The sequence below is a fragment of the Callithrix jacchus genome, chromosome 10 (assembly GCF_049354715.1).
Source record: "Callithrix jacchus isolate 240 chromosome 10, calJac240_pri, whole genome shotgun sequence".
Taxonomy (NCBI): domain Eukaryota; kingdom Metazoa; phylum Chordata; class Mammalia; order Primates; family Cebidae; genus Callithrix; species Callithrix jacchus.
Window position 1 is genome coordinate 73,549,911 of NC_133511.1, and position 25,090 is coordinate 73,575,000.

The 25,090-nt window shown below is 35.3% G+C and overlaps 1 protein-coding gene and 1 long non-coding RNA gene across 2 annotated transcripts in view; one reads left to right on the forward strand and one right to left on the reverse strand.

The window, feature by feature from the left end:
- LOC118145810 (uncharacterized) overlaps nucleotides 1-25,090 on the forward strand; it is a 165,278-nt gene that overhangs the window by 46,535 nt on the left and 93,653 nt on the right. The window contains exons 3-4 of the long non-coding RNA XR_013523287.1: nucleotides 22,020-22,136; nucleotides 24,422-24,543. This is a non-coding gene — a long non-coding RNA (uncharacterized LOC118145810). The remainder of the gene's footprint in view (nucleotides 1-22,019; nucleotides 22,137-24,421; nucleotides 24,544-25,090) is intronic.
- On the reverse strand, nucleotides 14,995-20,523 carry LOC100389826 (olfactory receptor 5P76). The gene is made up of 2 exons (XM_002754980.5): nucleotides 20,482-20,523; nucleotides 14,995-18,935 (listed from the first exon to the last, which is right to left on the reverse strand). The coding sequence occupies exons 1-2, from the start codon at nucleotides 20,499-20,501 to the stop codon at nucleotides 17,969-17,971; spliced, it is 987 nt and encodes a 328-aa protein (XP_002755026.4). The 5' UTR covers nucleotides 20,502-20,523; the 3' UTR covers nucleotides 14,995-17,968.

The window sequence follows — 25,090 nt, forward strand, 5'->3', positions numbered from 1 at the left end:
TGTCTGACCCCAAATTCACTACATTCTGTCTAAAATTCGTGTGCTGCTAATGTCAAAAGTGCAGAAAGACCTAGCATGGCCCTAGGATGCACCAAACTTGACAAGCCTAAAGTAGACACATAACACAGGACAATACAATCTGACTCTATTCTGAAAAAACAATGAGTTATTCCTTGTAATGTGGTAGTGGAGCATTTTTATTGGTTGTCACACACAAATATGATGAGCTCTTGCTTCTTAATTTCAGGAGAAGATATTTGCTTCAAGCTCTTGCATCAGCACAACTATCAATACACATCAACACACTCTTCACCACATGAAGCTGGTCATTAAGAGTTTGGTACTTTCATCTCTTAAGGGGGTAAAATGTGGCCCCCTTGCTGTTAAAATATTTGCTCTTAGTGGGGGTGTAGCGGATTCTAAGACACTACATTTTTGTAAGTCCAGCTGTTTAAACCTCCCGGAGTTTGAATGGGAACTATAATAACTGTACCTTGTGGTTATTTGCAGAGAGGAATATATATTAAAGTGTTGTTTGGCATGGTAGTATAAAGTCGATTTTTCATCCATGAAACTATTAAACCTTTTAAAAGGGAAAAACTCTCTCTTGGGAATTTTGGACCAAAGTCTGTACCAAATATGGATTTGGGGTTCAAATTTTATTGTTTCCCTGTCTGTAAAATCCCCATGTTGAGAAAGTAGCATCAAAATGTATCCTAAAAGTAAAACTGTCTCTCTTCACAGATGATATGATTCTATGTTTAGAAAACCCCACAGTCTCTGCCCAAAATCTCATAGAAATAGAACTAATAAACAACTTCAGTAAAACGTCAGGATACAAAATCAGTGTACAAAAATCAGTAGAATTCCTATACACCAATAATGTCCAGGCTGAGGGCTAAATCAATAACACAATCCCATTCACAATAGTCATCAAAAAAATAAAATTCCTAGGAATACAGCTAACCAGGGAGGTGAAAGTTCTCTAAAAGAATTACAAAACACTGCTGAAAGAAATTAGAGAAACAAACAAACAAATGGAAAAACATTTCAAGCTCATGGACAGGAAGACTACACATTGTAAAATGGCCATACTGCCTAAAACAATTTAGAGATTCAATGCTATTCTTATGAAACTACCAACATCATTCTGCATAGAATTAGAAAAACTATTCTAAAATTAATATGGAACAAAAATAGACCAAACAGCCAAAGCAATCTTAAGTTAAAAGAACAAAGCTAGGCTGGGCATGGTGGCTCACACCTGTAACCCCAGCACTTTGGGAGACTGAGGCGTGTGGTCCATGGTGTCAAGGGATCGAGATCATCCTGGTCTTTACTAAACCCCGTCTCTACTAAAAATACAAAAGTTAGCTGTAGCTAGGTGTGGTGGCACATGCCTGTAGTCTCAGCTACTCAGGAGGCTGAGACAGGAGAATTGCTTGAACCTGGGAGGCGGAGGTTGCAGTGAGCCAAGATTGCACCAGCCTGGTGACAGAGAAAGACACTATCTCAAAAAAAAAAAAAAAAATGACGAAGCTAGAGGCATCACACTATCACACTACCAGACTTCAAACTATGCTACAAGGCTGCAGTAACCAAAATAGCACAGTACTGGACCAAAAAAAAAAAAAAACATGGTGGCATGTGCCTGTAATCGCAGCTACTCAGGAGGCTAAGACAAGAGAATCGCTTGAACCTAGGAGACAGACAGAGGTTGCAGTAAGCTGATATCGCAACACTGCACTCCAGCCTGGGCAACAGAGTGAGACTCCATCTCAAAAAAAAAAAAAGGAAAGAAAACCAGACATATAGACCAATTAAACAGGTTAGAGAATCCAGAAATTAAAACCACACATCTATAATCACCTGATTTTTGACAAAGTTGACAATAAGCAATGGGAAAAGGACTCCCCACTCAATAAATGGTATTGAAGATTATTATTAAACAATAATAATATAACTGACCAATCACATGCAGAAGATTGAAATTGAACCTTTTCCTAACATCATATACAAAAATCAACTCAAGAAGGATTAAAGACTTAAATGCAAAACCTAAAACTATAAAAACCCTAAAAGAAAGCATAGGAAATATCATTCTAGACATAGGCTTTGGCAAAGATTTCATAATGATTTCTCCAAAAGCAATTGCAATAACAATAAAAATAGAAAAGTGGGACCTAATTAAACTAAAGAGGTTCTGCACAGCAAAAGAAATCACTAACAGAGTAAATAGACAATCTACAGAATGAGAGAAAATATTTGCAAACTATGCATCCAACAAAGGTGAAATATCCAGAATCTCTAAAAACTTAAAGAAAATCAACAAGCAAAAAGCAATTCCATTAAAAAACAGGCAAGGGACAAGAATAGGTACTTCTCAAAAGAAATCATGTACACTGCCAACAAGCAACATCACTAATCATTAGAGAAATGTAAATCAAAACCACAGTTTTGTGAGATACCACCTCACACCAGTAGAATGGCTATAATGAAAAAGTAAAAAAATAACAGATGTTGGCAAGGTTGTGGAGAAAAGGGGACACATATTCACTACCTGTGGGAATGTAAATTAGTTCAGCCACTGTGAAAAGCAATACTTTGAGAGATTTCTCAAAGAACTTAAAACAGCTACCATTCGACTCAGCAATCCCATTATTAGATATACCCAAAAGGAATATAAATTACCAAAAGGAATGTAAATATTAGATATACCCAAAAGGAATATAAATATATACCCAAGGGAATGTAAATTGTTCTACCAAAAAGACACATGCATGGATATGTTCATTGCACTACTCACAATAGCAAAGACATGGACTCAACCTCAATGCCCATTAATGTTAGCCTGGAAAATAAAACATGGTATATATACGTCATGGAATACTATGCAGCCATAAAAAATGAAATCGTGTTTTGTGGCAACTGGATGCAGCTGGAGGTCATTATCCTAAGCAAATTAACACAGAAACAGAAAACCAAATACCGCATCTTCTCAAAGTGGAGGTTAAACACTGAGTACACATGGACACAAAGTTGGGAACAATGGATACCAGGGTCAACTTGATGGGGAAGGGTGGGAAGAGGGTGAGGGTTGAAAAACTACCTATCGAGTGCTATACTCACTACCTTGGTGACAAAAACATTTGTACACAAAATTCTAGTGACATGCAATTTACCCATGTGACAAATCAGCATACCTACTCCCTGAACCAAAGATAAAAGTTAAAATAATTGATAGTTTAGGGTGAGAACAGTGTTATGGGTGCCAAGAAAATTAGATAGAAAAGAATTGTTTTTTGGGCCGGGCGCGATGGCTCAAGCCTGCAATCCCAGCACTTTGGGAGGCCGAGGCGGGTGGATCACGAGGTCAAGAGATCGAGACTATCCTGGTCACCATGGTGAAACCCCGTCTCTACTAAAAATACAAAAAAATAGCTGGGCATGGTGGCGCGTGCCTGTAATCCCAGCTACTCGGGAGGCTGAGGCAGGAGAATTGCCTGAACCCAGGAGGCGGAGGTTGCGGTGAGCCGAGATCGCGCCATTGCACTCCAGCCTGGGTAACAAGAGCGAAACTCCATCTCAAAAAAAAAAAAAAGAATTGTTTTTTAAAGAAATGGTGGTAAACCAACTGGATATTACAGGCAAAGAATAAAATTGTAACACTATTCCACTCCCCTCCTCACAAAAAAACATCCTGAGCTAGTAATATAGAAGGCAGCTGGCAGAAATAAACAAAACCTATTTGAAGGTTTTGAAGGACATACTGTGCATACAGACTCCATCCATTCTGAACAGAATAATACCAATAAAACCTACTAAAGAAGGATGTGCTCACAATTTAAAAACCATAAAAGAGCAAAAACCAAAACCAAGCCAGCACCACCAGGACCAACAACAAAAACAAACCAAAAATATGTTAGCAGATGTATCAGAAAGCAGACTTGGATTTTCAGTTAGCAGAGTGATCTAATCAACATTATAATACATTAATTAGTATTTTTGAAGAAATAAAAGAATAAAAAACTCAAGAAAGGAAGTTTAAGAAAAGGCCACACAGATTGGAATAAAAAGACATTCTAGGAATAAAAAACATAGACTCACTCTAAAAAATAGGTTAAACAGTAGATTTTATGTAATTGAAGAGAGAACTAATTAGCTATATGTCAGAGCTTAGAAATTACCCAGAATGTGTGGGGGGGGAGGGGAAGGAAGAGAGAGAGAGAGAGAAATGCACAGAATGAAAAAGAAGTTACCCGATGTGCAGAACAGAATGAGAAAGTGCAACATATGTCTAATTGGAATGACAGAAAGAGATTGTAGAAAAAATAGAGGGCAGGTAATTTTATAAAGCATAATGGCTAAGTTAAAACTCATAGAAAATATAAAAGTAGAGAAAATAGTATAACAGACCTTTTTGGTCCCTTGACTGCTTCAACAATTAGTCACACTTTGCTCATTTGATTGATTGATTGATTCAGAGTCTCACTCTGTTGCCTAGGTTGGAGTGCAGTGTTGCGATCTTGGCTCACTGTAACCTCTGCCTCCCGGGTCCAAGCAATTCTCTTGCCTCAGCCTCGTGAATAGCTAGGATTACAGGCATGCACCACCATGCCCGGCTAATTCTTTTGTATTTTTGGTCATTTTATTTCTTTTACAACACTCCCACCACTCTACAGTCTTATTTTGAAACAAGTTTTGAGTATTATTTTATCTGTAAATAATTAGGTATATATCTCTTAAAGAACAATAAATACATAATAATACCATTATTACATAAAAATTTGTAATTCTTTAATACCAAATATTCAGTGCTTGAATTCTCCAGTTTTCTTAAAATTGGTTTTTTTTTATTTTTTTATTGCATTTTAGGTTTTGGGGTACATGTGAAGAACATGCAAGATAGTTGCATAGGTACACACGTGGCAGTGTGATTTGCTGCCTTCCTCCCCTTCACCTATATCTGGCATTTCTCCCCATGCTATCTCTCCCCAACTACCCACCCCCAACTGTCCCTTCCCTACTCCCCCCAACAGACCCTAGTGTGTAGTGCTCCCCTCCCTGTGTCCATTGTTCTCATTGTTCAACAGCCACCTATGAGTGAGAACATGCAGTATTTCATTTTATATTCTTGTGTCAGTTTGCTGAGAATGATGGTCTCCAGGTTCATTCATATCCCTACAAAGGACACGAACTCATCGTTTTTGATGGCTGCATAATATTCCATGGTATATATGTGCCATGTTTTCCCTGTCCAGTCTATCATCGATGGGCATTTGGGTTGGTTCCAGTTCTTTGCTATTCTAAACAGTGCTGCAATGAACATTCGTGTGCATATGTCCTTATAGTAGAATAATATATAATCCTTTGGATATATGCCCAGTAATGGGATTGCTGGGTCAAATGGAATTTCTATTTTACAATTGTTTGAGTTTTAAAAAATCTAAACAAGGTCTACCTGTTTAATATAGTTGTTATATTTTATGTTTTTCTTAAAGCCATCACTTTCTTGTCTCGTTTGTGCAATTATTTTTGTTGAAAGAATTGGTTATTTAGTCTTTTAGCATTTTCTGCATTCTGTATTTTGCTGATTGCAGAGCTGTGACTTTAATGACTTCCTATAAACCTGTGTAGTTTATAAACCGATGGGTAGATCTAAATAGGGTCTTTATCAGAGTCAGGTTAGATTTTTGGCAAGAAATTTTATAGCAGGGTCATAAACTTCCTTTTGCATCATACCATGAGGCACAGAATGTCTGGCTGTCCTTTCCATGTTTTTAAGATAAATCAGTAGGTTCGGATCTCAGCCTGCTTCATTCCATATAAAGTCCCTCATATTATTTCACTTAGTAATTTTAAACAGCCCTTGATTGTCCTTGCTTAGATCCACTATTTCATTCAGGTATACTAAATGATGGTATTCTACTTATGTCATTCCTTCTTCATTTATCAACAGGAACTATTTTATAAAAATTTTCCTTTCATCAGTAATTTAAGTACCTCACATTATATTTGGTATAAGAGTTATGATAAAGGCTTCATTATTTTTCTTTCTTTCTTTTTTTTTTTTTTTTTTTTTTTTTTTTTTTTTGAGACAGGGTCTTTTTCACCCAGTCTAGAGTTCAACGGTGGCAGCCTTGAACTCTTGGGCTCAAGTGATTCTCCTGCCTCAGCCTCCTAAAGTGCTGGGATTATAGGCATGAGATATCATACCCAACAATTATTTTTCTTTATTAATCATTCCAAAGGCTAATGAATGGTCATTAGTCTTGGTTCCATGCATCTTACAAAGATGATTAATTTTTATAGTGTTATTATGAAGTCATGTAACACATAATAGTTTAAACAGTCCATGGATATCATTCCACTAACTACCAAAGAATGACCTGCTCTGCTATTATCTATACTGTACATATGAGGAATACGAGAATCTAATGACCTGATCGACTTGCCCAAGGCTACACTATTAGTAAGTGTTGGAATCTTGATTTTAATTTATGGTTTTTTCAAATTGATCCCCTACCCTTTCTATCATGCTATCATGTTGTCTAAGTCCTTGTCACTTTTTCTGTGTGCTTTTTATTTTTCTCTGGCAGACCAGAGGATTTGGTCCAATTTTTTCTTTCTTTTTTTTTTTTTTTTTTTTTTGCTCCCACCAATCACTAGCTTCAAAACTGACACAAAAGAAAGAACAAAAGATATACTTCCTCCATTTATCTTCTTAACTAGCCTCCTTCCCCACTTTATACTTGTAAGAGATACCTTTTCTTTATTGTTCTGAACTCCTCCTTTTTTTCTGGCTTTCTCACTCACCTACATCTGCTGCTAACCTCCTTTCTCTGTCATACCATGACAATTTTTTCTTTATAAAAACTAGTATCTTGGAGACAAACTACAGAGGCTGAAGCATAACACATCAAATTTTCACCAAGAATTTGGGGCTGATTATATCTCTTCCAGACAGACTCCTGTACAACTTCCTTTCCCCTACTTTCTTCATGCCTGTGTGTGAAATTTTTTGCTTGTGCAGAGACTGACTCAGGCAAATCCCTACATGATTTCCCTTCTATTCCCTATCATTTCTGTCCAGCTCACTTTTGCCTATAAGTAAACTTCTTTCTGGAGTACTCCCATCTCTATTCTAAAACCCAAATGGTGAGAAGGTGCAAGGTGTTCCTTCCTTTGCACGATTCACATCTCTCAGTTCCAAATCATTTTTTCCCTTTTAACATTTATTTTTAAAATTAATTTTTTTATTATCCTTGAGGCATTCTCAGATTGTTGTTAATTATTTTACATTTCAACATGCCTTGCATCTGCCTTTGGTGTCATCTCTTAGTTGCAACAGGGAATATGCAAGGTGTTCATAAAGGAGTATTCAGTGATTCCCACTTAAAGACTGTATTAAGTTGGCAGCCTGAGAACGTATGGTATGTCCACCTGCCTCTGCTCCAAATTTATGTTAAGAAGGATATATTAAATAAATGAACTCAAGGCACTGCTGGAAACCCAGAAAAAGGAAAGGTCCTTTTAATGGCTCCAAATTATGAATATTTCTAGAAAGATGAAAAGTAGATGGAATTCAGTTAAGGAAAGAACCACAACCTAACATGCCTGTTAGGAGAAAACTGCTGAAAACGTTCTGGAGTAGACCCACTCCAATTTATTCCAAGCAAGAACCAGTTGCTCCCACATCCCCTGGGAGGGAGATGTGAGGGGATATTTGGGCCCGGGGGCAGTCCAATTCCAAGTGGCTGGAAGCTTCAGGGAGAATGAGAAGCAGACAGGTCCAGAAGCCCAGCTCCTGAGATTCTCTGCCTGACAGTACATTCTGTTAACTCTCTCAGGGGCACTGGAGGTGGCTGAGAACATTCCTGGTGGTGAGAGTTTATGGTACTGTTGACCAAAATTGAGGCTGTCAAGACAGAAAAAAAATTTATAAAGGTTTATTGAACCTCAAATGTGAGGATTGACCCAGGAAGACACACCAACAAAGTTGGAGGTGTTCTGAAGTCTGTCAGTAGGTGAAAGGTTTTTATAGAATAATCTAAAAAGGGAGAGAGAGAGATTCCCTATACTGGAGTTGTTCTGTTTTCATTGGAGGGTACAATACAGAAGTTATAATCATTAGCTATGTATTATATCATACAGGCTAAAAAAATCTACATGCAGGTGGAACAGTAGAACTTCATGTTTTGGCTAATCTTAAAAAATAAATCAATTCGACATCAGCAGGTTATATGCTGACTAGCACATCAATAATTTGAGGAATTTATGTTGTTCTTTCTTTGAAAGCAGAATGTCACAGTAGAGTCACATGACCTCCCCAAGGTAAATTGAGTTGTAAGCCTGCTTAACAAAATGTGACCTGTAGATTATGAGCATTCACTTAAAGACAAATAGAAAACCAGAGGTATAAATAAAGCTGAGAAAACAACAAGAAACAGCTAATGAGGGAAAAAAACATCATGAAGGAGAAACATCAAATATAATCATCAGAATATCCAACTCCAAAGGAAACAGAGTTAAGGTAATTAGAATAAACACTTTAAAATAAACATAATTAATGTCTCAGAGGAATATGAGAAAATATTATATGCATAAACACCAACCTGAGATGCTGGAAAATATAAATGTTATTGTTGAAATAAAGAAGCCCTCAATGGATGGGTTGAACATGACAATGGACACAGGGAGGATTCTATTAGTGAGCTGGAAGCACGGCTGAGGAAAATGCCTAAAATGTACACAAAAGGTCAAAGAGATGAAAATTTTTTTTTATGTTGATATGTGGGTAATCAGTTGAGAAGTTCCAACCTGTGTCTAGTAGGAGACCCAGAAAAGCATGAAAATGAGGAAGTGGGAGTGGAAAAGTAACACACAGAAAGATGTTTTATATTATTGAAGGACTGAAATTTTATTACTCACAACCTTACTTTTCTGGGTGAAGAGAGATGGAACCTAAGGGGAACACATGAAGCTCAAGAAGCAGGAGTGAGCAAAAACAGCCAAAATCTCCACAAGGTACTAGCAAACAAACACAGGATGGCCAACTTAGGTTTGTTCCAGGAAGGTAAAGGTGATTTTTAAAAAATTAATTTTCAAAAGTATAAGGTATGGGAAGGAAGAAACAAAGCTGTCATCATTTGCAGGTGATATAGTTATTTTAGAATACTCAAAATAATCTGAATACCAAGTACCAGAATTAATGAACAGTGTAAGCAAGGTGACTATGTAGTGATAGTGGACTAAAATATAAAGCTATTTGCTTTTCCATGCACTAATAATAAACTGTTAGGAAATATAATTCAAAAATATTCCATTTACATCATAACAGTATATATTTCCCAAAACTCACTGAATTGTGCAGTTAAAGTAGGTGCATTTCATTTCATGTAAAGTATATCTCAAATAGCTATAGGAAAAATGATACCATTGATGTCATTTGTAACAGCAACAACAAGTAAATAACATGAGAATTAATCTAATACATAAGAGCTTTCTGGGAAAAAATTATACAACTTTACTTAGAGGCATAAAAGGATATTTAAATAAATGAAAAGACAAAAAATCAGGAGTGAGCAATGAAACAACTGAAAGTAATTTGTTAGTCTAAATAATTACTGATCAAAAATATTAATTTGTAGCTAAATTTCATGATTTTTTTGGGTTTTTGAGACAGTTTCTCTCTCATTGCCCAGGCTGAAGTGCAATGCCGCGATTTCAGCTCACTCCAACCTCTACCTCCTGGGTTCATGTGATTCTCCTGCCTCAGCCTCCCGAGTAGCTATGATTACAGGCATGTGCCACCATGTCTGGCTAAGTTTTGTATTTTTAGTGGAGATGGGGCGTCTCACCATGTTGGCCAGGCTAGTCTTGAACTCCTGACCCCAAGTGATCCACTCACCTTGGCCTCCCAAATGCTGGGATTACAGCCGTGAGCCACCATGACCCACCCATAATTTCTTGATGATTTAACAAGCAAGATGGGCAGAGGTAAAAGCAGAATGAAAGGTAGGTAAAGATATGCTAAAATTCTTATCTAATTTAAAGTCAGGATTTAGAAACAAATTAATTATAGACACTAGTAGAAAATGTAAACAGTGTGTTAGAACCTTAAGAGTTATGACTACTGGAAGAATAGAAATAAGATGTAATTATATTGTTTTCTGGTTTCTATGGACTCTATTCGGAATTCATCTATCAGTTTTATTATTACTCTTCTGAAAGTGATGTGTTTTTTCTCCTTTGATTGCTTTTAAGATTAAAATATTCTTTGTCTTTCATTTTTAATTGTTTGACTAAAATGTAAATATGATTTTCTTTGTGTTCATCCTGATTGGTTTTAATGGTGTTTTGTGAATCTATGAGTGGATTTATTTTAATGTCCCCAAATTTCTTTATTTTAAAATTCTAAATTTATGTATTTTTTTCCATTATCTCCTATCCTTTCCTTTTGAAACTCTGATTCCATGTATATTAGTGTTTTATACACATATCTTATGCTCTTTTTCTCACATTCTATTTTCTCTTCATGTTTCTGATTATATATTTTGTACTGACCTTTGTTACAGTTCACTAATCCTCCCTTTATTGTATGTCATCTGCTGTTCAATTCATCTGTTGAGTTCTCAATTTCGGTTATTGCTTATTTCATTTTTTTAAATAGATTTGGCTTCTCTGCTGAACTGAGATTCTTTAAGGAATCCCAATGGAATACTTGATGTTTTTACAAGGGCATCTTTTTGACAGGCTCTGAAATTTTACTTTTGTGTTCTTAGCTTCATAAGATTGCTTAAATCTCTAATTATCTATTTAGCTTCATAGATGCTTTTTAAAATTTTCTTAACCTTTCCCTTTGTGTAGCTTCAGAATTGACAAGTGCCTTCAGAACAAAAAGCCTTACATCTCTCTGATATTCATTTCTCTAGAGTATTAGTTACTCCTCTTCTTCTAGCCATAGTATTATTAGACAAATTTTATCCACTTTGTCCCATGAGGCTATCAACTCAGAATTACTACTTTCTGCTTTGTCTCTCAGTCTCAGGCTGTGAGGAAATGTGACAGAGAATCTCAAGTTCACCTCAATCTGTTTTTCTCTTTTTCTAAGATCTTTGCTCCTCTAAAGTCTTTTTGCTTTGGTTGCTTTCTAATGCCTTAAAACAGTTTTTGTCTTTAATTTTAGCAAGCACATATGTATTCTTGGCAGGCGTATCATTCTGATAAAAGCTACTCTATTAGACAAATAGAAAAAGCTTTGGTCAACGTGATTAAAAAGGATGAGAGAAAACAAACTATGCAAATGACTGACATGACATAGAAGTAGGTTAATTTTTATTTAATCTTATGCACAACTTTACAGCAGTACATTTTTAAAACTATCAGAAATGTTTTATGTTCTTCTATAATGTAAATTAACAAACTTTATTTAAAAATAAATGAAAAATCTGAGGATACATTGAGAAAATTTTGGATGTGCATGTTTATTCTACACAGAGATTTATAAAGTAGGAATATATTGTCTCTGCATTTCTAACCAATTGTAAATCAACTCTTGTGGAAGGAAAATAGTATTATAAATTTATTTCTTTCAATGCTTTTTCCTTATAATTATGTCAATATTTTGTAATATACATCAATTTATGAAAGACTTCAGGTTTAAAAAGGCAGACCACATGCAATAACCTTCAACACTACAAAAAACCTAAGAAATTATATATTGTGTTGGAACATTATATAATCTTATTATTTTGTGTATCAATATACACAAGCTTACAGCAAACAATTACAGAAACACACATATATACATATACTATGTGTATATATTTAAAAAATAGATACATGTTTTAAATGGTAAATAAGTGTGTTGTTTTCCCAAATCAAGGAGAGGTATCTTAAAAACTCAGAGATGTACAATCAGAAGAAATAAAAATATATACAGAATGTATATGTGTGCCAATAAAAGAATAATGTCAAAAACCAGTGGGCCCAGCACCAGCAATGTTCACTAACAAGTGTTTCAGAAGCTGAAAGGACATCAGGGCAACCAACAAATGGTTTAGCTCTGGTGCTTCATTGGAAGCAGCTAGACTGCTTTACCAAGCTCTGTTTTTATTTATTGTTATTATTTTTATCGTAGAAGTGTAGTCTTGCTATGTTGCCCAGGCTGATCTTGAACTGCTGGCTTCAATCAATCCTCCCCGTTTGTCCTCCAAAGTGCTTACCAAGCTCTTAACATCACATCTCCTCCTAATGACCAAGCATCTATGACAGGATTATGTTATCCAAGCCTCATCAGTACTCTGGAGGAAAGGAATCAAACACAGAAGACTAGACAGTAGCACACTTCCTGACTGAATGTTTTGCCCTTCTCCTACTTTAGCTAAAATCTATAAGAAAATTGATGCGTCTACATTTCCCCCTACAAAGAGGTTGTTGGCAATAGAGCAGAAAATAACAGCAAAGATGAGCTCAAAATTGATAGTCACACAACACTTTAAAAACAGCAATTCATAAGAGGGAAACAAAATAGAACTTATACTCAAGAAAAAATTTATTCACAATATAAATTATAATTAAAGTTTTTAAAGAGATAAGAGAGATCACTATGTTCATAAAAACAAGTTTCATAAGACAAGACAGGCAGGCATTAAAGGGAACTAGTTAATGATTATGCAAGTTAAAATAAAAATTTTGAAATAGCAATACGGATATCTTGCTATCGTTTAAAACAGAAATACATATTTTGCTGTTAAAAGCAGCTATGTTGTTCCTTAACAAAAATAGTTATTACACACACCATTTATATTTTCTGTAACTTGATTTTTTTCTTAATATTTTGTGGAATACATGTAAATCAACTTCATTCTTTTAATAGTTCCATAGCATTGCATACTTTGAAGTTAACATATTAAATTCAATGGACATTCAGGCACTTTCAAATGTTCATAGTAGTAAGATAAGTTATGTAAAGAATATTCTTGCATAACTCTTACATTTTCAGATCTGTTTAAATGATTTTATTTTTGTCATTTAAACATACATACAGTTATATATAAAATCTACACCTCCACACATTCCTTTACTCAGCATTTGCCTGCTTTGAGCAAACTTCAGACATACTATTTCTTCTGTCAAATCTTAAAGATAAAACTTCCTTAAAAACAAATAATTTAAGGAAAAATTTAAAAGTATTACAGGTCCTGTTCAAGTAATATGAATAAAATGTTAATGTGGGATGTGTTAGAAACAATTTATTCTCTGATGGAATTTGGGTAATTTTTACTCATTAAAGCCTTTCTCATGGACCATTTATTAGTCACAGTGAGCTTCTCAACAAGATACATATAGATTTAAAACAATTTTTTAGGAACTAAAATGACAGCCAAAAGTAGTGATTCCTTTTTGGAATCATAAAATGAAAGGATAAATGGAACCCCTGAGAATTTAAAGAATACTTCAGACACGTACTTTTACATAATTATGTGTACATGCAATTTTCAATCCCTATGAAATGTCAGTGTAATTTCCCCAAACAGATAATATACTTAAGGTGATATATCCCAAGTGTATCAAACTTGGCATAAACATAGTTTTATTGCACAGTGAAAATTTCCTAGATTCCCTACCTATTGGTGAAGTATGCATCAATGGACATATTTGTCCAGGGTCACAAATACAGAAATATTTGTCAATTTCATCACGGAAATTTTCAGTAGTTAAGTAACTGGGATTTAAGTCAGTTACATCAAGGAAACTTTCAATTATTAAGCAACTGGTTGTTGCCAAATAGAGCTTTGTGTTTTTATATACATGACATAATTTAAAGCAAGACGATTGTGAAGTGTATAGTAATATTCTCTTTGCAAAGTAATGGAACTAAAGATCCAAGATTGTATGTAACTTGCTTAAGGTGCCATACACCACAAGGGGCAGAGCTGGAAACTGACAGAAGGTCATATTTTCACATACCACTTTTCTTCGCATGCTATACAAGCACTTATGTCCTACTCTAATTTCATTTCTATCTTTCATACATCTATGTTTTTTGAAATAGAAACTTCGTTTCTGGTTTGGGTCTATGTCTAAACAAAAATATTCTTATTCACGTCCTATGCCTAGTTCAGATGTCAGAACTTGAGAATTCATACTCAATTCTAGTAAAACCTATCATATGACAGTCCACTGAGATAATTCACATGTGACATCAGTAATGTATACCTATAAAGGGTAAAACGTAATAGGGTGGTTGACTAAGAATATGGTTTTGATTATTGTATGTTCAACTCCTTACAAATTGACTATCTTGAAGAAAAAATAAATTATTCTGAGAAATAACTTTATCCTCAAATTAAAGTAACTGTGAGAGTTGATATGTCTAAGATAGCTTCCCCTGTCCTTGTATCATGTATTTCATTCATAGCCAAGGGAACATTTTTTATGATGCTGATTCGTTAGTTAAATTCAATTTCCTAATTCACTCTATGTTAGTCACTAAAATTTCAGTGTCCCCAACTCTTCGGTTCATGTAATTAATACTCAGTCCCTAAAAAAATAATACTTGGTTTCTTACGGTTTCAAGCAGTCCTTTAGGATTGAAGTGTGTGTGTGTGTGTGTGTGTGTGTGTGTAAAGTATGAATATTGGAAACATCTGCAAAATATGCAAGATATTTATTACACAAATATAGCCACTTTTCCAGTTGTCTACTCCCATTATATACCTAGTAACCCTCTAACCCTCCACTTAAATTATTTTAAATAGGATGTGATCCTTTAACCCAGGAAAAGGAGCAAGTGTGAATAAAAGGTATTAAGGATGATTCCACATTTTATGGCCTGATTGAGTGAATAGAGATCTCATTTACTAAGAATAAAAACAAAGGGACAGAAGTAGATATGATAGAGTTGGACCAAAGAGAGTAAAAATCAAGAGAGGTCTTCTGATGAGCTTTCAACGCCATTATAAACAACCTTGTATGTATCTCCTTGAGTACATTGGAGAATAGTTTATTTTTAATTTTTTAATTTTGTGGGGTAAATAGTAAGTGCATATATTTACAGACTACATGAGAAATAATTATATGGAGAATTGGGTATCCATTCCCTCAAGCATATATCTTTTGTGTTACAAACAATCCAATTGCACTCATTATTTTAAAATGTACAATTAAGTTATCATTGACTATAGTCACCCTTTTGTGCCATTAAATAATATGTCTTATTCATCCTTTCTTTGTACCCATTAACCATCCCCACCTCCCCCACCAGCCCTCCACTACTCCTCCCAGCCTCTGGTAATCATCCTTCTATTCTCTATCTCCATGAGTTCAATCGTTTCGATTTTTAACTCCCACAAGCAAGTGAGAACTTGCAATGTTTCCTCTTTCTGTGCCTGGATAATTTCACTTAACAGTGATCTCCAGTTCTATTCATGTTGTTGCAAATGACAGCATCTCATTCTTTTCTGTGGCTGAATAGTACTCCATTGTGTATATGTACCACATTTTTTTTCTTTCTTTTTTTTTGCCTTTTATATAATTCAGTGGTACTTAGTTTATTCACACTTGTGCAATCACCGCCACTATGTAATTTAAGAATATTTGTGTCACTCCAAAAAGCCCTGTATCCATTAGCAGTCATTTCCCGTCTTTCAACTCCAACCTCCTGCCAGCCCCTGGCAAACATGAATCTTCCCAAGCTTATGGATTTTCCTATTCTGGACATTTTATATGAATGGGATCTTATAACATGTGGTCTTTTGTGACTGGCTTCTTTGACTTAACATAATGCTCTTAGGGTTCATCCATTTTGTAACATGCATCAGAATTTTATTCTTTTAAAGGTTGACTAATATTCCATTGTATGGAGTATCACATTTTGTTAGTCAGGCATGGTTTGGTGTGTGTTAGTCATGCACACCTGTGGTCCCAGCTACTTGAGAAGCTGAAGCAGGAAAATCACTTGAGCCCTGGAGGTCAAAGCTGCAGTGAGCTATGACCATACCACTGCACCCCAGCCTGGGTGACAGAGTGAGACATTGTACCTATTAAAAGAAATATTAGGAGGCCAGGGTGGGCAAATTGCTCGAGACCAGGAGTTTGAGAATTGCCTGGACAACATGGTAAAACCTCATCTCTACAAAAAATTTAAAAATCAGCCCAGTATGGTGATGTATGCCTGTAGTCCCAGCTACTCAGGAGGCTGAGACAGGAGGATCACTGGAAGCCAGGAGGTTGAGGCTGCAGTTAACTTTTCAAAAAACAAACTTTTCAAAAATGAAATACCGCATGTTCTCACTCATAGGCGGGTGTTGGACAATGAGAACACATGGACACAGGGAGGGGAGCACTACACACTGGGGTCTGTTGGGGAGAATAGGGGAAGAACAGCGGGGAGTGGGGAGTTGGGGAGAGATAGCATGGAGAGAAATGCCAGATATAGGTGAAGGGGAGGAAGGCAGCAAATCACACTGCCACATGTGTACCTATGCAACTATCTTGCATGTTCTTCACATGTACCCCAAAACCTAAAATGCAATAACAAAAAAAAAAACAGAAAACAAGCTTTTCATTTCATTGATCTTTTGTGGTGTTTTCTTCATTTCTATTTCATTTATTTCTGTTTTAATTATTATTATTTCTTTTCTTCTGCTAATTTACCATTGGGTTTGCTCTTCCTTTTCTAGTTCTTTAAGATTCATTGCTAGATTGTTTATTTGAAGTTTTTTTCTCTTTTTTGCTGTAGGCACTTATAGCCATAAACTTCCTTCTTAATAGTACTTTTGCTATATCTCATATATTTTGATGTGTTGTGTTTCCATTATCATTTGTTTCAAGAAATTTCTCAAATTCTTTCTTAATTTCTTCATTGATCCACTGGTTACTCAGAAGCATATTGCTTAATTTCCATGTATTTGTATAGTTTCCAAAATTCCTCTTGAATTAATTTCTAGTTTCATTCGACTGTGGTTGGAGAAGCCCACAGTGTTCTACCCATTTCCACCTTGATATAATCCCAAGAGACTGACCTATGTGGACTGTATCAACAGACTCCCTTGTCTCTGATTTCTGGGAGACACTGGCAGAGGAGACAGAGGCTTAGGTACTTCTCTGACTCTTCTGCTTCTGGGTCACCTGGGTTGTCTGTGACCTTCCACCAAATGCCACAGCTCCTGACAGGTAGTCCTCTCATTACAGCTCTCCAGGTTCTAGTAACTGCCCACACCTTTTGCCCTCCAGGTTTTCAGCAGATCACGATCCCGGAGGTATGGCATTACCTTTGAAGTTTTTCCTAAACTCTGCCCACAATTTTATAGTCTCTATTAAATTCTCTTCAATTATCCAGACTATTCAGCTATAACATATTTTATTTTACTTTGTGGAAAAGGAAGGATGATTCGGAGGATAGAACCAAAAGCCCAGAGGGCAGAGCCAAGAGAGAAAGAACCTATTAACAGGGAGCATGTCTGGGCCATGATCAAGAAAATAGCAATTTGTATCCAGTTGAATTTTGTAAATGTTATGGGATAGTGATTGCTATGTGACTCCTGTATTCCCCATTTATAAATAAAAGTGTTTACTAAAGTTTTCTTACCCCTGTATCAACAGTATCTGTTAGGTGTGTAGGGAGCAGATGACTTGTCTCTTTAGTTCATATGTCTTCAAGTCATATTACAGCAGATAACTTCTTTCAAAAAATATAACTTAAAAAGAATTTTCAATAGATTGTATATTTTTTAAATATAAAAACACTTGATTTTTAAATTAAAATTTAACTTAATTTTATAGAGGTAATTTAATATGTGCCTCTGATTTACTAGTTGGTAGCTGAAAATTCACTCACTACTAACAAAAGCTCCATGCTGGTCATAATATATGACTAGCTATATTTCAGACATTCAATTTCTTTTGTTATTTTATTTATGGAACATTACTGTGTCAACCATTATAAAAAGAACAGACATCGCTAGAAAATATTTTTAAGCTCTCTCCTCAGAGCCCCTTTAATCTCCTTGTTCCTGAGGCTGTAGATCAGGGGGTTCAACATGGGAATCACCACCATGTAGAACACAGACACCACTTTGTTCTGGTCAGTTGAGTAGCTGGACTTGGGCATCACGTAAATGAAGGTAATGGTCCCATAGAAGAGAGTGACCGCTGTGAGGTGGGAGGTGCAGGTAGAGAAGGCTTTATGGCGCCCCTCAGTGGAACGCAACTTCAGGATGGTGATGAGGATGTAGATGTAGGAGACGGCTATGACACACACAGTGACCACAATGATGGAGCCAGCAGAAAATGAGGGAATGACTGCAGGGATATTGGTATCAGAACAGGAGAGTTCAAGTAAAGGAGTAAAATCACAGAAAAAATGATTGACTTGATTTGGTCCACAGAAGAATAAAGAAAGGAAGGAAAAGGTAGAGGAGGAAGCATTAAGAAAGCCACCGATATAAGCCACTATGAGTAGCTGGACACAGACTTGTGTGGACATTTTGGTTGAATAAAGCAGTGGGCTGCAGATTGCCACAAAGCGATCAAAGGCCATGGCAGCAAGAAGGAAGCATTCGACTGTCCCAAAGAAAAATGCTGAACTAAGCTGGATAGCACATCCAAGGTAAGAGATTGTATTTCTCTCCACCAGGAAGTTTACAAGCATGTTGGGTGTGACAGAAGATGAATAGCCCATGTCAGCAAAAGCCAAGTGACTCAGAAAAAAGTACATAGGATGATGGAGCTGAGAAGAGATTCTGATAAGAATTATTGTACTCAGATTCCCAGATATGGTCACCAGGTAGATGCATAGGATGATCATGAAGAGGATGACTCGGAGAACCGGATCATCTGTTAAGCCCAGTAAGATGAACTCCGTCACAGCAGTGTGATTCCCATCCTCCAGGGAGTCCATGAGACAAAGTAGCTGCTGCCAAATGAACCTGTGATGAGAACAGCACATTAAAGAAATAAAAACTTGTTGGTTTCATTTTCATTAGAAGTCATTATGAAGACACTCAAGCATCAGTACATTTTTTACATCAAATAATGAGTCTGTTTTTAAAATTATTTTTAGCACAAACACCAGAAAACTTCTTCCAAATAATGTCTTTTTCTTACTATTTTATATTGTTTCCAAAAATGTACTTAAAATGTCTTTAAAACCAAAGAATAAAAATATAGGGCAGTTGAGAATAACAAAAAGGACTGTTATATATATAAATATATATATACACATAGACTTCTGTTTATTAGACTTAAGTAGTAGCTAACATTTATTATATGTTTACTAAATGATAAGCAGAGGGCTAGGAATTTTGTCTGATTCACTTTCCATAAAAGAGTATTCATTTCGTCATTATTTTATAGATGCATAAACAGAATTTCAAAGAGGTTATGTAACTTTTTCAAGGTTACATGCCAAATGGTGGAGTTAGAATATGAACTCTAGGAAGTCTGACTATCCATTTTCTTAGTAACTATACAATAAATAAAGTTAAATAATATACCATGGCATTCAATACACCTGGAAATGAGTGGATAACATTTTATCCTTTATGCCTTCTCACAGCTAATATGTAAGAGACATTTGGTTAGTTACATATTTCACAATATGTATCAGTAAAATAAGTCAATTTTTTAAAAAGGAAAAAATGTGTTTTTAACTCTTATCAGAAAGGAATTTCTAATTAGGGTTATGAATTAGGTCACATAAATTTATTAAATATTTTTAAAATATTAATAATGGAATATATTATTGTTTTATTCTTCAAGTAGATTGAAATATCAATGTAATAACTATACAAAAAGTATGATTAATATTAAGTACATAATATACATTTATTTGAACAAATCAAATAGCTTTTACTGTAACATTGTTTTCTAATTGGAGTTGCAAAGAATAAAATAATATTATTTTCAACATAATATATAGCTGGATAAAGTATAACCTAAAAATTGAAGAAGGACACCCAACTAGTGGCCATGTTGACCCTCATCTATATGCCAAGCTTTGTCTAATATGTTGTTACCTTGAAGCTAACAGCATTCAGACCTATAAACAAAGTAAGTCTTTCTGCAAATATTTATGATAGCTTTACATTTTGAAATATTTAATTAAAATCTTTATAACTTTATAAATTTTATTACTTTATCAGTAAGTGCCCAAAATATCTTGAAAGTAGTGACTTTATTAGCATATGGCACAGTGCAAAGTTTGAATAGTGTTGAAAGTCTGTAAGGGTTTCTGTCTTACGGGTAAATGGACAAGGAATTCTGATAACTGGATTATTCCTGTTTATTCATGAAACTGATGGTGGAAACAGAGAAATTTAGTCAAAGTTGTTCACTAGCTGAGTGCTTGATTATATCTGCCCTGTTTCTGCCCTATGGCTTGTGAGTACAGATATAACTTTAGAGAATAAAGTGTTCTCAAATGGTGAATGAGAATCAATACATCAGATTCATTAACAAAAGCTAAAGTCTTACCTCTTGAAATGAGAACTCATTCATCTTTGAGTAACAAAAAAAACCCACGATGGTTATATAGCTATATTTTACTTTTGTTTTCCCTTGAGAAAAAGACTCTAGAGATTCAAATGTGAATTCAAAAGCCTTATGGAACATCATCATTTTCTGTAGTGGATATTGAGCAGTTCAATTCACACACAAAAACAACTCATCTTTCCAGATTCTGTCAATTCTCAAGTGATCAATTTATTCTGTTGTCTCTAAGTGTTTATTCACAGTTCTATAACCTTTGTTAATAATTATTAGAGAGCACAATATAACAAATATTTTTACAAATAAATACTGGTTACAAGTTTACTATGATAGTTATGATTAAGAAATATTCAATACTAAACTTCAGATGTAAAATACTAGCCTTAGATTTACCTATTCAATATGTGTTTATTGATAAGAATTTTGTTTTGGTATTTATAAGGTGTACCATTAAGTGCCTTAGGGGAATATGAGGTAGAACTTGATGTAAAGTTGAATGTTAAATAATAAAAAATGTAAACACATATATACTAATTATCAGAGAAAAACTAAGAAAATAAGTGGCTTGAAGGTTTTATGAAGATATACAAATTTTAAAAGATGTAGGCCATGCACGGTGGCTCATGCCTGGAATCTCAGTACTTTGGGAGGCCTAGGCGGGCAGATCACCTGAGGTCAGGAGTTAAAGACCAGCCTGGCCAACATGGTGAAACCCCATCTCTACTAAAAATACAAAAATTAGCTGGGCGTGGTACTGGGTGCTTGTAATCCCAGTTACTCAGTAGGCTGAGGCAGGAGATTAGCTTGAACCTGGGAGGCGGAGGGTTCAGTGAGTCAAGATCACTCCACTGTACTCCAGCCTGGGCAACAAGAACAAAACTCCATCTCAAAAAAAAAAAGATATTTGGATGATTCTCAGATAAGAAATAATCTCTCGCCATTGATATCTTGAAGAGTTGTCTCTTGAGTGGTTCCTTATCGTATAGTGAGAAGTGGTAGAACATAGGTATTTTCAACCCAAAGACTCCATTTTTCCCTAATTCTCTTGCTAATCCTAATTTTAGAATCTCTTATCTCAACCCCTGAAGCCCGTCTTTTGAGAAAGCAGGTTTACCACCACTATGATAATTAGAACCAGCATTCATTCAGAGTCGCCTTATGCCAACAACTACTATGCTTAACAGTTTATACACATTTAATCCTTATAACAATTTTATGAGGCGTTTTTATTACCCTTATTTTTTCAAATGAGAGAACTGAGACCAAGGAGTTCAAGCAATTTGCACTGGGTGATTCCAATCTACATTGTCAGTTTCCTGCTTCCAGTGCTAACCACTAAACCTCTCCACTTGATGCTCCACTTCTTATCTGAAGCCTACGACCTTCTAGGAAACTGTTAGAAGCCTGCTCAGTCCTCATGCAAGCACCTCCTAGATGTGGAAGCAGTAAATTCTCCTAAGGGCAGCCCCAACTATTAAAGGCTGGAATTCAGTGCAAACATGCTCTGCCCTGATCTTTCACAGATGGACAGTTCTGGAAGACAGTCTCTGGGCCTCTCGTTTGTTCCTGTAGAATCAAGATACTGTTACAGCAGTGACCTTGATCATACAACCAAGAAGCAGAACATCAAGGGGAGAAAGGTAATCTTTTGTTTGTAGGAATATATGAAAATAATCTAAAATGGTAAATATCTAGTTTAATAAAAAGACATACAATATTTTTCTGGTGATCTGTTGTACAGCATAGTGACTATTTTAATAATAAAATATACTTAAGAATTAAGAGAGTAGATCTAAAATGTTTTTATCACAAAAGTTTTATAAGTTTGTGAAGTGATGGATATGTTAATTTGCTTGATTTAATCATTTCATAATGTATGCATATGTCAAAATATTACATTGTACTGCATAAAAATATGAGATTTTTATTTGTTAATTATACTTCAATAAAGCTAAGGAAAAATACTGTATTTCTCTTAATTCCTTTCAAATTTATACAAAGCAGCAAATAAAAAATTCTAATATTGTCTTGTGGGATATTTATGTATAGAGATGTAAGACACATGATGACTTAGTGGAAGGAAGAAAATAAACATAATTATCTCAGAATCCCTATATTTTATATGAATTAATTAGCTCTAGGTAAACTGCAAAAATTTAGAGGCATATGTTGTAATTCTGAAAACAATCATTTAAAAAGTAATGCAGCCGGGCGCGGTGGCTCACGCCTGTAATCCCAGCACTTTGGGAGGCCGAGGCGGGTGGATCACGAGGTCAAGAGATCGAGACCATCCTGGTCAACATAATGAAACCCCATGTCTACTAAAAATACAAAAAATTAGCTGGGCATGTGGCGCGTGCCTGTAATCCCAGCTAATCAGGAGGCTGAGGCAGGGGAATTGCCTGAACCCAGGAGGCGGAGGTTGCGGTGAGCCGAGATTGCGCCATTGCACTCCAACCTGGGTAACAAGAGCGAATCTCCGTCTCAAAAAAAAAAAAGTAATGCAAAGGGGTATGCCAAAAATGTCAGTGGAAAAATGCAAATGGACACTTTTAAAAGTTCAAATAATGAAAAATGCAGGAAAGAGGAAGAACAGCAACCACTATAGTGACAAAAAAAAATGAGAAAGAGCATCTACAAAATCTTTCAACTAACATCATTCTTAATGGTAAAATATTAAATGACTTCCATCCACATTTGGGTAAAAGGCAAGAAAGTCCAACCTCACCCTTCTACTCAACAATATATTAGAAGTACCAGGTATTGAAATAAGGCAATAAAGAGTAACAAAAAATATAAAGATGAAATAGGAAGAATTTAAACTGTCCTTTGTTTCCAGTTTAAGCAGAAAAGTCTCAGGCATCTATAAAACACAGTAGCACTAATTTAGTAAGATCTCTGTATACAAAGATACTATACAAAAGCAATGTTATTTTAGTTCCGGCTTTATTGAGGCATGACTATCAAAAATTGTATTTATTTAAGATGTACCACATGATTTTTTACAACAATTATTGATATGTAATAACAATAGAATCAGGCTTACATACCCATCACCTCAGAATTAGCGTGTGTGTGTGTGTGTGTGTGTGTGTGTGTGGTGAGAGCACTTAATATTTATTGTCTTACTGAATTTCAAGTATACATCATTATTACCTATAGTTACTATGCTGTACTTAATCATCTTATAAATGAAAATTTGTGAGATGAATGTTTACATATATGTATACTATATATACTGTTTACATATATGTATACACATACCATATAGTATGTATCTATAGTATACACATACACATATATACATATATATGCACACACACATCTCATTTTCTTTATCCATTCATCCATCAAAAAACACCTAGTTATTTCCATATTTTACAGTTCCATACAGTTACAGTGAATAATACTGCAATGAACACAGGAATGCAGATATCTCTTGAGAAACTAATTGCAATTCTTTTAGATACATACTCACAAGTGGGACTGCTAGATTCTATGGTAGTTCTATTTTTAGTTTTTTGAGGAATCTCTATACTGTTTTCCATATTGGCCATACCAATTTATAGTACCACTAACAATATATAAAGGTTGCCTTCCCTCCACATCCTTGCCAATACTTACCTGTTGATTTTTTTTATAATAGTCATCCTAACAAGTGTGAGGTGATAACTAATTGCAGTTTTTAATTTACATTTCCCTAATGATTGGTGGTGTTGGACATTTTTTTTTGTAATAAAGATATAATTTATTAAAATAAATGTGAATTATTTCAATTCACATTTTGAATAGCATTCTTTTTTTTAATTTTTTTATTGGATTTTAGGTTTGGGGGTACATGAGCAGAATACACCCATTGCCCATTTGTAATGAGAAATGACTATTATATTTTCTCTCATTTCTTTCTCCTTTTTTTTTTTTTTAGATGGAGTCTCACTCTGTTGCCTAGGCTGGAACGCAATAGTGCAATTTCAGCTCACTGCAGCCTCTGCCTCCCAGGTTCAAGCAATTCTCCTGCCTTAGCCTCCTGAGTACCTGAGACTACAGGTGTGTGCCACTACATCCAGCTTCTTTTTGTATTTTTAGTAGAGACAGGGTTTCACCATGTTGGCCAGACTAGTTTCAAACTTCTGACTTCAAGTGATCTGCCTGCCTCAGCCTCCCAAAGTGCTGGGATTACAAATGTGAGCCACTATGCCCAACTCCCATTTCATTAGTTGTCTCTTTACTCTGTTGATTTTTCCCTTTGCCATGTTGAACTTTTTAGCTTTATGTAATTCCATTTATCTGTTTTTTCTTTTGTTGTTTGTGCTTTACAGGCCATATCCAAAAACTCATTGCCTACATCAATGTCATGGAGCTTCTCTCCTATGTTTTAATCTAGTAGTTTTAGAGTTTTCGGTCATATATGTAAGTCTTTAATCCATATTAGGTAATTTTTGTGTACAGTGTGAGATGAGGGTCTCTTCCCAGATTTGGGAAGTTTTCAGCCATAATTTCTTTCAGCAAACTTTCTGCCTCATTCATTCTCTCTCTCTCTCTCTCTCTCTCTCTCTCTCTCTCTCTCTCTCTCTCTCTCTCTCTCTCTGTCTCT